Here is a 13,221-nt window from a genome sequence, read left to right as displayed (position 1 = left end):
GGATTTCTAATGACCCAAAGGAAAAATAGGTTGTTTGGAAACAATTTATCCCACGTAAAGTGCAACAAAGGGTTCACCTAGTAATCTATATCATCCCTGGGTTATAGGCATCATTGCTATCAATGGATCAATCTTTGCATATCCCCATTGAAACAGAAGTTACTGAACCAGAAGAAGAGTTTTAGGAATGTCTCTATTGCACAAACACTGAGAGTCATACAGTGATCAAAGGGTTAGGAATACAATGGCTAACTGGAACAAGCAGCATGATTAATAATCACCTCAAATACTATTTCCAAGAGTTATAACAATAAAGACAATTCACACATAAACTACACAGAACATTCATGGGTATCAAGACACTACCGGTGGTCTCTATAGGTCTCTTTCCTGATATCACAGGGCATCTCTAGCGCCGGCATGTTGGTTAAAAACAAGCCCACCATCTGAATCTATTATTATATTTCTTTCAGCTGTGGTAGTAGCTCCGACAGAGCTCTTGTCATTTCAAGTAACTTCCTATTTCCAATGCATTGATGGCTACTGGTTTAACAATAATAATGACAAGCTTAAAATACGTGCAGGCAACTGTGGCCCAGATCCTGAGCTGAAGTAAATCAAATTTACATCAGCTGAGTATTTGGCCCCGGTAACTTCATGAAAAAAGGGGGAAATGGTCTGATTAGGGACTTTGACACAATTCACGCGCTATGCCACTTCCAGTGTTTTAGAAAACTCCCTTTGAATTCAACAAGACTTTTGTGAACAGAATGAGGGTGGCATGTTGCCCATTGCCTATAAAAGGCAGAGCAATCTTGGGGGAACCTTTCCAAAAGCAGGGCTCTATATTGCCTTCCAAGTGCACTTGGGATTCCCACTGGGATCAATACAAGATTCACCCATGGATCTAGGACGATAATAATAATATTTTACCTTCCTCTTGTGCCTTTCACCTGAGGATCTCAAAGTGCTTTACAAATATTCACTAAGATTCTTGGTGCCTTAAGAGGTAAGCATTATTAGCCCCATTTTACAGATGGGGAAACTGAGGCACAGAGAGATTTTTTTTTTAATTATTTGAACCCAATAGTCCTGCTCTAACAATGAGACCATGCTCTTTCTCCTCTCTGCATGAGCTAAATTGGCCTCTGTATTTGCAATTTATGGGCCAAATTCTCCTCCCAATTGCACAAGTACACCATCCCTGGAAATCCACCAAATTAACTGAGAGGGGAATTTGGAAGTACAGCTGTCAAAGAAAACTATTACAATGGATTTGGGGTGGGTCTCGGGGGCAAGGAGAAAATGATCATACATATCACTGGCATCTCCCCCTGCTGATAGTACTTTCGCAGTAAAAATATTTACATTTCCATCTGCTGGTAAAAAAAAAAAAAAAAAAAAGTGGCTTTCATTGTACCACACTATTAGAGCTTTTCTTAGGTTAGCAGTTTCCGCCCTTTGTTCTAAGTTCTGTTCTTAGTTCCAGACTTGGGACCAAGTTTTCAAAAGATGCCTCATGCCAAATTACAGGCTCAATTTTCCACTTTGAAGTGTTAGTGCATGTTCAAAACCCAGGAGAGAGCACAAAATTGTACCTGCGGGTTTTGAGGGTCGTGTCGAGGCCTCTCTGAAAATCTGCCTTCTCGTCCTTCAAAATAAATGTCAGATTTCTTCGGCTCAAATCAACAGGTCCCTTTTTTGAGCCACTCAGCTGAGAACTTGGGAGAACTTCAACTTCATCAGTTCACTGGCTTCGCATCTGTTGGGCCGGAGTCTCCTCTCTAACCCCTTTCTCCAATGGGGTTGGAGGAGAATGTGGCTCCCCATACAGCTACAAACACTGACAACTGGGAGGCAAAATTGGCGCCAGCAGGCAAGACATCAGACCCAGGATTCCTCATCTTCTTCTGTGAGCCACACTTTGGTATCTGCTAGGACTGTCTTCTTCCCAGCTTGTGGGGAGTCACTATGTTCTGAAAGCCAAGCCTCTTCCTCGGACCCAGCATTTCCTGTGCTGTTCTGCCTTGTGCTATCCAGGCTGTCCTGAGTTGGCCGGGTCTGATGCTTTGAGCTGTGGGCCTTCTCTTGGGCTTTGACGCTGGCTGCTTTCTGTGCCTGTCGATAGGTCACTGGAGTGGGGATTTTGGATGGCCGTTTCTCAGGTCTGTTGTCCCTGCGTGGGCGGATTTTGGGGCGTAGTTTTAGCTTGTAGATGGATGGCACCCGTTCAGGCTTCTTCAGGGACCTTTTGGGCTTACCTTGAGGCAGTTTGGACTTTTCAAGGCCACCCACAGAGGCTGGAGAATTGATAGATGCCTTGGGGCCATCAGAGGCTGCCTGAGGAGCTTTGCTATTTCTACTGACTACAGCAGACCCTGCATGGCTTGTGAGAGATGGCTGCCTCCTTAACCAGTTGCCTTTGGTTTCATTGGACACGTTCTCCTGGAACAAAGCCCCTTCTGGCTCCAGAAGCTTCTTTTCCACCTGGTTTCCATTCACCAGAGGCGAACTTGGCTGAGAGGAAACCCTCACAGCCCCCTTGGGTGGTATCTTGGTGATCCAGTTCTCCACGTCCACTGGGTGGAGTGTGTTGTGCCCCTGGGAGAGTTCGTCGATCACATCACCATAGCGGAATCCAGCCGGGTGCCATTTTGCCACTCCGCTGGGCACATAGACACCACTACGAGGCACATCCTCGCCACATGGCAAGGTCTGCCTGGCGCTTGTCAAGGAAGACAGGGAGGGTGTGGAGGACCTGAGCCCACTTACATCACTGGCGGCGGTGACGCTCGCTATGCTGCAGTCCAGAGCGAAGTCGTCCAGCTGGTTCCCCTCAGGGCAGTGGCTTTCATCAGAATCAGCCTCTAGAACCTTTATGTTGGATAAGATCTCATCTTCTAGGCTCCTGTACAGCGCCCGCTCCTGGGCCAGGTTGATGGGCAAAGGTGTATACACGCGTTCCCTCTCCTCTCTGCAGCCTATTGGATCTCCACCACTCCTGCTGCTGCTGCTGTCTTTGGTGTTTCCTGGCTCTACCTCCTGCACCAGTCTGGTGTTTGGACCCTTGTCCTTCCCTGCTGGAGCTGACTGGCTGAGTCTGTCTTTTGGGCTAGTGGGAAGGTTGGTCGTCAATGTCTCTGGCTTGACTGCCCCACTGCAATGTCTGTGCCCCTGAAAGCCATCCTCAGCCCTGGACATGACTTTGCTCTTTGAGAGAGCTGGGGCTTTTGCCATTTCACCGGCAGGGACTTTCCACCCATTTCGGAGGCGGGGCTCCCCCTGGTAGCTCTGAACAGGGGTTGGGGGCCTGCTGAATGCGGGGCCGGCTTTGACTGGGATCTTAGTGCTACTTTTTGGAGTCTGGCCCATGTGTTTGACTGGGGAGGATGGCCTCACAACCCCAGCATCCCCCCAGCCATGTGCAGCGTTGTGGCTCTGTGCAGCTCCCTTGGAATCCCGTTGTGGGGAGAGATGATGGGGTTTCATTGGGCTGGAGGAACGGACCATCCCAGGAAAGGTCTTGACCCCTGATTCCTCAGGCTTGTGAGCCTGTGGAACGGGTTTGACTCCATACTGGGCGCTCCTTGGCGGCTGAGCTGTTCTGTCCTTTGGCACTGTCGTCTGAGGCCTGGACTCTGTACAGCTAGCTTGCACAAACCTAGCTGGGTCCTTCTGATTCATCCCAGGGATTCTACTAGTCTGTCGCCCTCTCTGGGGCTCCGGGAGAGCTTCCGAGGCACCAGAACCATCCTCCTCGCTTCCAGTCAGCTGCGATGTCAGTGAAGACATAGAAACACACAGCTTATCCCTCCCGCTCTGGGTGGAGGAGTTCTGGTGGGTAGCAGATCTTTCTTCAGCAAATAGCTGCCTCCGCGAAGGAGTAGCAGACCGCTCTGTTGCCCTATAACAGAGACAAAGCGCCAGATCGGTGTGTCAGTCGCCTCTAGCCCTAGGGAGGTGGGTACCTGCGTTGCTCTGGGCGTGAAGCTGGTTCTGTGCTGACAAGCAGTGGGAGGGCATATACATCCCTCGTTAGCAGCTGTAACCATTTGCCTTGTGATGCACTGACAAGCTGGCACAAAGGCCAGTGCAGGCCACCACCTCTGGGAGGTGCTGACAAGCTCAAAGTCAGCAAAACAGGGCCCCGTAATGTCACCAACTCCACCAAAAAACACAGGCGTGGGGGTTTAACTAGTTACATTTTGGTGCTGCTGAGAGCGAGGGGCTGAGCGCGCTGTCTGAAGTCAGAGTTAGCACAGGCAGACACCCCAGTACAGCTCGGCCAGTGCATTCCTATCCTGACATACCACCCACCCTATCAACACGGAGACATCACACAGCCCGCCAATAATCTACCTGCATCTGGAAACAGCCTTCCCTCTACCTCTTCCAGTTCTGGGCCTTGTCCTACAGCTCTGCCAGTGCCCCTCAGTCCTGAACATACCCCCGGATGTTCCAGTCCTGGACCCTAGCACGCACAAGCACTGCCAATGACCCTCAAGCCAGCCCTGGGGCCTCACTTGAGCAGAAACCCTATAGCAGTTAAGTGACTCCCTCCAGCTGATCCTGAGATGACCGTGATGAGCACTGAAGGCGGCCATGGCCAACTACGCTCAAGCTTGAAACAGGTCCTTCGAGGTGGGAACCAAACAGGAACAACGGGGGGACTGGGAGTCCTGGAAGGCACCATAAAAGAGGCCTGGCTAGCACTAAAATGCACCATTCACTGTGTAATTATCCAGCTTTGTCCAATGCCAGCCGCTCTTCAGCGTCAGTGACTATACCGACTGCTCAGCACAGCATCCGTGGGAGTCATCCGGGAAACCAAGCCCAAGGCCTTTCACTAACTTCTTTTCATTACCTGGCCGAAGGGACCCGCCTGGGTTCTGACTGCTCCCGCGGGGACCTGAGCCTGGTGCTCTCTGGCGATGCAGATGAACGAGGCTTCCGGTTGGTGCTGAGGCTCTGTGGGGTGTAGGTCCTCCACTCCACTGGGGGCAGTGGGCTTTGGGACCTGCTCACGATCAGGGTGGGCTGGGGCTTCTTTGGGTTGTCTGTCCTGGGTGTCGGGCAGACCTTGATCTCGTGCTGCACCTGTATTGCCTGCAGCCTTTGAGGGCTTGTCAGCTTGACAGCCTGCTTGTGTGCTGTGAAGAGATTCAGGGACTCAGGATCTCTGGTCACCGCACGCCGGTGGATTACCCTTTTGGGGTAGCCGTACCGGTGTGCCAGACCTAAGCAGTGCCAGATAGTACCAACCACTTCCGATTCAACTGTGCATGTTCTAACTCGCCATGGAGACTGGGGGAGACCAGAATTGATGCCAATCCACTCCAAGCCTCATGGTGAAAATCCCTTGTGAATACTCACGATGGATTGGAAAGCTGGCACTGTGGCACACCTAGGAATTTCACATGGGTCTTTAACCTCCAGGAATAATTTATTCAGCTGGAATAAAGCAAGACCTCATTGTCTTATGACATTTCTACTGTCCAGGTGCTGAAATGCAGTGAGATCAGATCTCACATTATTCTGCCGCCGTAATTGGTTCCCGGAGGCATTTAAAACCTTGTGAAATATACAAAAAAAAACCTAAATACAATAATCCCAAAGGCAGGAGCGGCTCTATGTATTTTGCCTCCCCAAGCACGGCGGTCAGGCGGCTTTCGGCGGCATGCCTGCGAGAGGTCCCACCGCCGAATTGCCGCCAAAGTCGCGGGACCGGCAGACCTCCTGCAGGCATGCCGCCGAAGGCCGCCTGACTGTCGCCCTCACGGCAACCGGCAGGCTGCCCCTTGCGGCTTGCCGCCCCAGGCACGCACTTGGTGCGCTGGTGCCTGGAGCCGCCCCTGCCCAAAGGGCAATTCCTACACACACCCCTAGGCAGGACTGGGGTATTGCAGGGCTCTCTCCTGTCTGAAGTGCTAGCCTGACCTCTAGTGGCGCTCTGTGAGACAAACGGCTTCCCAGGAGCCTTCTCCATGCTGTAAGGAGTCATCTGCCTCCTGCTACAAGAACCCAGAAAGAAATGACCCCTACCAAAAAGTTCATGTGGCCCTGTCAGAGATTGATAAAGGCTGAGCTGGTTTCCACCCAGCATAGTAGCCAGGGGCGAGCCTCGGGAATTGTTCAGATTGGATGTACTTCTCCTGTCTGTCTATGCTTCTTTGCTGTTCTTCGCTGTGACCCACAGAGTCTTCTACTGATGACGGCGTGGGACACCCACCCACCAGATTCGAACCTCATCCAAGGCAAAGGGTCACCCCCCATGCAGACCTCCCCAAGGCTGCACACAGGGAAGCAGAACAAGGAGACTTACACAGCGAGGTGCACCGGCAGGGATCATGCTTATCCAGATAATGCTCCAGCGTGTCCCAGCCACCTCCAACCCGCACCATGACATGATTCCGGAGGATCTGGAACAAACAGAGCGCCCATGAGCGAGGGGCTCCCCTGGGCCTGCAGCGTCCTGGGCTAGAAATGAGTGAAAGCTCAACAGATGGATGTCACCATCCTGTTGGCTTTATTCCAGTGAGGTATATACAGTATTTCACACGCACATGACTGTGGATGCATACAGGGTTACATGCACACATATATGTGATGTGTATAATAATAATAATTCCAGGTGCCACAGCATACAGTGGTTTTCATGGTCATAGATGAGGAGAGAACCCAGGACCTTTGTCTTCCAAAACAGCCTCTACCCCTTGAACGAAAGGAGAACCTCATATTCTCTGTGGGCCAGCTAAGAGATAACATCCTCAAACAGATGTGCGGCCAGGTTTTCCAAAGAGATCAGCACCTGTTGTGTTAATACAGCACAGCCAGGGCGCATTCAATGTGCTGAGCTCTTGTGGAAATCCCAACGCTACGGACTGATCCTGATTGGTGCAGAATATCCTAGTCTTCCACTGACTTCATTGCTCAGCCCATCTCAGGAGCAGCGTTTACCTCATACACTACAATATACGCATGCAAACACATGCACACATTTGGTTTACATGCCTGCCTATGCATGCATACTTAGCCATGCGTATGGTTGCATACATGTGTGTGCACACACCTGCATGTCCGCTCTTACCCGGCTACATGTGGACAATGTGTAAAAAAATCATGTAGTCCAAAGGGGATTTGAATACACTCAGATGAACCGGAAGGGGTGGAGGACCTGGAGCACAATAGCATATGACTCCTGCCATGGAAAAGATGCAGGTTCTCACACACAACACAATACAGAGCTTGTTACCACCATGTCTTACTCCAGCAAGATGCCTCGGGAACCCAGAGATTATTCAGGTAATTGAGAGATGTACATGCAGGTCAGACCATGATGGCATCTCTGACGGCAGGAGAGGGGTTTGAGGGTTAATATGGGTGGCCACCCCCACAAAGAGAAGAAAATCCGAGGGTCCTCTCCAGTCAACCATAACCTGGAGGGCACATGACTTTCACTGCAATCACTGATAAGGCTATCAGCCAGGAAAGTTAATGAAGAGGCCTAGAGACCTGAAAGAAACCAACTGAACAGAATACAGAGGGGGATGGAGAGAGGGAGGGACGACCTATGTGCAGCCCATTCCCCCCCCCCCCATAGTGAATGCAGTGCTGGTGAAAGGCACCAGACTGACAGCTCTGGAGGCTGGAGCCCTGTACTCATCCACTGGACAGCTGGTATGGCACTGACAGCACCAAGGCGAGCTTCCCTCACGCAGCCCCATTCAGCTCAGACCCAGAGAGAGCACTTCTAGGGAGAAAGGGAAACTCACTCTCCATGGCCCAGCCAGTGCAACCAACAGGCCGGCTGGAGCAGTGGAGTTTTGAGACGTGGTCCCCTGTCCCACTAGGGAGCGGAGTGACTCATTTCACCCAGCGACATCAGAGGGTTTCAGTGTTAGTGACTGAGCTGTCCCATCCTACTTAAGGTGAAGACATGCAGATCCCGTTACTAACCCTCACGGCCATTCAGCCACTTCCCTTGAATGCGTTTTGCAGTGTGCGAACGCAGCATGGTATGAAATCTCTGCCTTGCTAACGGTCACGATGCTCAGTTACTCTGACTCCGGCAGCCTCGCTCGCCATATCGACACATGCCATCTTTTGGGGTGGGACCAGGCACAACGAGAGGTGAAGAGCCCGTGTTTGGTGACTCCCACCCCAAAGACACAGCATCCCAGCCCCAGATGGTAGCAGCAGTGCAGGTGCCCCTCCTACCCCCAGAGTAGATTAGAAGTTCCTGGTATCATATAGACCAACATAACAGCATCTGGAAAGCACACCCTCCTGGACTTACCCTGACAAAAATAAGGGTGTTGGAATCGCCCACGCGGTATTTTCCTTCAGACACCTTGATCATGGAGAACTGGACTGGGCACGTGCACCGGCTCACCAGGTGTTGGACCTGCAGAGTCCAAGGCAAACCATTCCTGGTCAATATGAGGAAAGTGCTACTCCCTGTGCATCCTGGATACCATTGTAGCCTTGGGGAGGGGCGTGCTAGGCTCCTTGGGCCCATTCTCCGTCAGAGAGACGGGGTGCCAGGGCTTATCCAAATCTCATCAAAGACACTTGATCCTGTAAAAACAGACTGGAAATCCCACACGAAAAGATTTCTGCTGCTGCCTTCTTGTGCTTGGGCCCTGAAAAACAGGCTTCTGGCTCTGGCTGTATTTGGAAACTGGAAGCACAAAAGCCACCACAAAATTAAAAAACCCAACAAGGGTTGGGGAGGAAATTAACTGAACATTCTTGAACCTCTAACAAGGTTCAGGTCAGGATCACCTAGCGCTCGATGTGAAGATCCAGGAAGTTGAAGCCATGCTAATTTGGGCCTTCGGAGTTCTACCTGGGGCCAGCTGATGATTGAAGAAATCAGTTCCCTTTGCCCAATTCCATTCAGTAATTTGACCCTTATCTTCTAACCTCAGTTAGTGCCACTAACCATCAGGGAGTCTGGCCTGCTGGAAACAGAGGCACAGAACTCCTGCTAACTCTGTTGGGTTTTAAATACCCAGGTGCACTGAGCAGAGAATAAGAATCTCTCACGTTCAGGTAGCATCTTCCTCCCTGAAAGGTCCCAAAGTAGATTGCATATAACAGAGGACCTCCCCCCACACTCCCCCCAGTCAGGTCCTCCTGAAGTTCCCACCTGGACAGAACAATGAGTATCAGGGAACTCAGACCCCCATTGCCTTACAGTGTCCCCTCCCCCTTACCATCTGGTCCAGGTTCTTGAAGTCACAAGGCTTCCTCTGCGGCTTGGGAAGTGGGGTATCCTCAGGGGGCAGGTCCATCTCCTCTCGGATCTCCTCCTCGATCTCCTCCTCCATTTGGATCAGGGTGGGAGCACTCATCCCGAAGCGAGAGGCCCGGCGGGCCACCTCCAGCAGGCACAGCACAAAGTTCTTCTCGTTCTTCCTCAGCACCAGGTCCTCCGTCTCAAACATCAGCACCTCTGGGGCACAGCGAATGAGTGACACGTGGGAAGAAGGAGGGGAAGGATGGGGAGAAGGAATGAGAGACAAGGGCAGAGCTAGTGAGAGCAGCAGCGCTGCTGTGTCAGGGGTGGTGAATTGTCCCACCGACGCAGCGTGTGTGCAATGAGTTGTGTTTAATCACATGGCCACAGATCTCTGCAACAGAGACTGTCTGATGCAGGAAGAGCTAAGCAAGGCCTGGTGTGGTTAGACAGTATGAGTGAGAGCCAGCCTGACCTATTACCATTCTGCGGGGAGCCGACTGTGCAGACATGGGTGCAGATGTACCCTCAGGCCTACGGGGGTACAGTAAGTGGTGGGACACATATTGGATATGCCCTGCCCTGATAGGCCAAGTGAAGGGGTACTTGTGTGGAACATCCTTGATATACCAAGCAAATGTGTAGGTACATACGAGGTGTCCGTATCCTTGCATGAACATACACCAGGTATAAATATCCTGCTCATGAGATGCCAGGCAAGTGGGCATTCAGACCCACCTTACAGTGGGAGAGTGGAGGGCTCACTCTGCTTAGTGTATCAAAAGGAAGACCTAGAGGTGACTTGAGCACGGTGTACAAGTACCTTTGTGAGGAGACAATGCTGGCTCTTTAATTACATCTAAGGGAGAAAAGTAGAATAAAAGCCAATGGCTGGTAAAAACAACAAGGAGTCCGGTGGCACCTTAAAGACTAACCGATTTCTTTGGACATAAGCTTTCGTGGGTAAAAAAACCCCACTTCTTCAGATGCAACTGGCTGGTAGTTAAAGTCAGACAAATTCAAGTTAGAAATAAAGCACGATTTTGAATAAGGAGGGTGATTAATCGTAGGCGCTAACTCCCAAGGGAAGGGGTGGATTCTCAATCTCTTGACATCTCCAAATAAGGCCTTTCTGGAAGAGGTGCTTGAGCCAAACACAAATCACTGGGCTCAACACAGGAGTAACTCGGGGAAGCTCTCTGGCCTGGGTTATACAGGAGGTCAGACTAGAATGATCTAATGGTCCCTACGGATCTATGAATCACTAGCATGCCCAGCTCTTTTCTGGAAATGGACGCTAAAGTGAGGCCTTGAGCACAGACACTGCTTTGGCTGGGGAAGGGTTAAACAGAATCTGGGCTGCCCCCAGCTCCAGCTGTTCAAGGAGCTGAGGACCAGAGGCCGGGTTCTGTGTAAGAGAACCAAGTCCTGGATTAACCCAACTGTAGCCAGCAGAAATGCTGCCAATTTGACCAAGGAACTAAAACAACCACGTGGGCACAACCTCAGCCAGTCAATGAGGCAGAGAGTCACACGCTGCTAGAGCACACCCCTCTCCGTGTCCCTAGCTGCCAGTGCTGCAGTGAACCCCGATCGGAGGGGAAATCAGGAACTACATGAAGGCAGTGCTGCGTTAAAGACATTCACAGCTGCTGTTGCACTGCGGTCTAGCGCAGGCTGCCAAAGAAGATGTTCAAGGAGCAACGCAAATAAATCCAATCTACTAGCCACCTCCGACACATAGCGCTCTTACGTCCCTTTGCCAACTCCCATCCCTACTGCAGGTTGTTGTTATTGTAGGGTTGCCAGTGCTAACTTTAAATCAGATTTGCAATTCTTTTTTTAGGGGGTGGGGAAAGCATCCCGACTCCCAACGTGTTGTTGTTATTGTTATTGATTATTTGTATTGTGGTAGCACCTGGAGGCCCCAACTGAGAGCGGGGCCCCTTTGCGCTGGGCGCTGCACGTACACACAGCGAGAGACCAGCCCTGCCCCAAGGAGCTGACAAGCGAAATAGACAAGACACACGAGAAGGTGGGAGAAACTAAGGATATTGGCCCCCTTTGCAGATGGGGAAGTGAAACCCAAAGAGATGAACTGAATTGCCCAAGCTCACATGGCTGCTCAGCGGCAGAGTCAGGAACAGAATCCAGGCCAGTGCCTTAGGACACAATACTAGACAACATGCCCTCCCTTAAGATGCTTTCACTTGGAGGGTGGTGAAGCACTGGAATGGGTTCCCTAGGGAGGTGGTGGAATCTCCTTCCTTAGAGGTTTTTAAGGCCCAGCTTGACAAAGCCCTGGCTGGGATGATTTAGTTGGGAATTGGGCCTGCTTTGAGCAGGGGGTTGGACTAGATGACCTCCTGAGGTCCCTTCCAACCCTAAGATTCTATGATTCATCTCAGAGTTGAATCCCCAGACAGCTACTTAGTTTGGGCGAAGTTTAATGAGATGGGAGATATACCTATCTCATAGAACTGGAAGGGACCCCAAAAGGTCATTGAGTCCAGCTCCCTGCCTTCACCAGCAGGACCAAGTACTGATTTTGCCCCAGATCCCTAAGTGGCCCCCTCAAGGATTGAACTTACAACCCTGGGTTTAGCAGGCCAATGCTCAAACCACTGAGCTATCCCTCCCCCCAGGAGGGAGAACACTCTTGTGATCAAGGCTCAGGATGGGGTCAGGACACTGGGGACCTTCCTAACTGGGCCACTTTGTGATCTTGAGCAAGCGGCTTCCCTCCAGTTTCTCCTGTCTATAAATGGAGGATAAAGATGGGGGTGGCGGGGCTAACTGAATGTTTGCCAAGTGCTTTGAGCTCCTCAGAGAGAAGGCACTAGGAAAGAGCAAAGTATATTAGATAGTCAGCTTTTGGGGGGGCAGGAGCCATCTTTTTGTTCTGTGTTTGTACAGCATCTAGCACAGTAGGGTCTGGTCCATGGCTGGGGCTCCTACAGGTTACCGTAATACACCTAATAAATAACATACAGCACCCAGCATAATGGGGTCCTGGTGCATGACTGGGGTCCTAGGCACCAAAGCAAGACAAATAAATAATGAGAAGAAGAAGAATTGCCATGGGGTAAGAGGGCAGGAAAAGGTGTTAGAAATAAAGAGAAATGAAAGGAATGGAAAGAAACAGGAGGGAAAGATCAGAATCCTCTTTACCTTTAATATCCATCTCCTTCCTGCACCACTGGATGAAGTTAGACACGTTATCCCTGGCCTGGAAGGTCCCTGGCTGGGCAGAGTCATTACACGTCACCCCATATCTGGGCAGCTGGAGCTTGTGGGCCAGGCCCGGATAGTCCCGGGAGAACTCTCCGGCCACGTGGGTGATGTTGTTGGCATGGTAGCACAGCATGGAGCCCGTCTCCAGCACCTCCAGGAGGGACCCAACGTTGACGTCCACGTCATAGAGTTCCTTGAGCCACTCGGCCAGGTCCTCCTTCATGGCGTAGAGATACTGCTCGCTGGACTTGTAGGGCCGGATGCTCTGCACCGTGGCCCCCTGAATCCCAGCCATCTTGCCATGAGATGTGGGGCTAAAGGGAGACAGAGAAGGGGCATCGAAGGCTTCCATGCAGGACACTGAACCATCAACCCCTTGGTTTGGTTCCAGACTTACCCAGGTATGGTGAGTTTCCACGTCTCCGTCCCCAGAGCGGGTTCTCATGGTCCTGTCCCTGGGCCCCCCATTGCCACGACTCTCGCCAAACTGCAGCGTGCAAAGGACACTCCTGATCTAGGCAGAAAAAGTCACAATATTTCTCCCCTCCTGAGGAGCGGCAAGTTCACGGGTGGCAAAGCTCCACTTGGTCCCCTAGCCATCGCAATTGCATTCCTTCAGGGAGAGCAAGTTCCTCCATCCAGCCCACATGCAGACGCTCCGAGCCCTCCACTGGAAGGTGTTGTCCTCACGCCTCATTTCTGCGCCCACGGCCCAGAGCCCTTGCTGCCCCAGCCCCCTGGGGGAA

The 13,221-nt window shown here is 51.5% G+C and overlaps 1 protein-coding gene across 1 annotated transcript; it reads right to left on the bottom strand.

Annotated features, from left to right (window-relative positions):
• Positions 1–1,884: 1,884 nt before the first annotated feature.
• Positions 1,885–12,827, bottom strand: GAS2L2 (growth arrest specific 2 like 2). The gene is made up of 6 exons (XM_065418499.1): positions 12,413–12,827; positions 9,219–9,457; positions 8,297–8,404; positions 6,323–6,419; positions 4,865–5,150; positions 1,885–3,904 (listed from the first exon to the last, which is right to left on the bottom strand). Exons 1-6 carry the CDS (start codon positions 12,825–12,827, stop codon positions 1,885–1,887), a joined length of 3,165 nt encoding a protein of 1,054 aa, XP_065274571.1.
• Between the last annotated feature and the right edge of the window lie 394 nt (positions 12,828–13,221).

Source organism: Emys orbicularis, chromosome 17 (assembly GCF_028017835.1).
Source record: "Emys orbicularis isolate rEmyOrb1 chromosome 17, rEmyOrb1.hap1, whole genome shotgun sequence".
Lineage (NCBI taxonomy): Eukaryota > Metazoa > Chordata > Testudines > Emydidae > Emys > Emys orbicularis.
Note: the sequence above shows the minus strand (reverse complement) of the source record. Positions and strands in the feature narration are given on the sequence as shown.

What these genes read in the sequence shown, in the direction of transcription:
- GAS2L2 (XM_065418499.1), bottom strand. Translation starts at nt 12,827, where the DNA reads ATGGAAGCCTTCGATGCCCCTTCTCTGTCTCCCTTTAGCCCCACATCT. An exon ending in TCAAGAACCTGGACCAGATG is followed by an intron (nt 8,405 to 9,218) that starts GTAAGGGGGAGG and finishes TGGACTCTGCAG; the next exon opens with GTCCAACACCTGGTGAGCCG. An exon ending in AGGCGGGTCCCTTCGGCCAG is followed by an intron (nt 3,905 to 4,864) that starts GTAATGAAAAGA and finishes TCTCTGTTATAG; the next exon opens with GGCAACAGAGCGGTCTGCTA.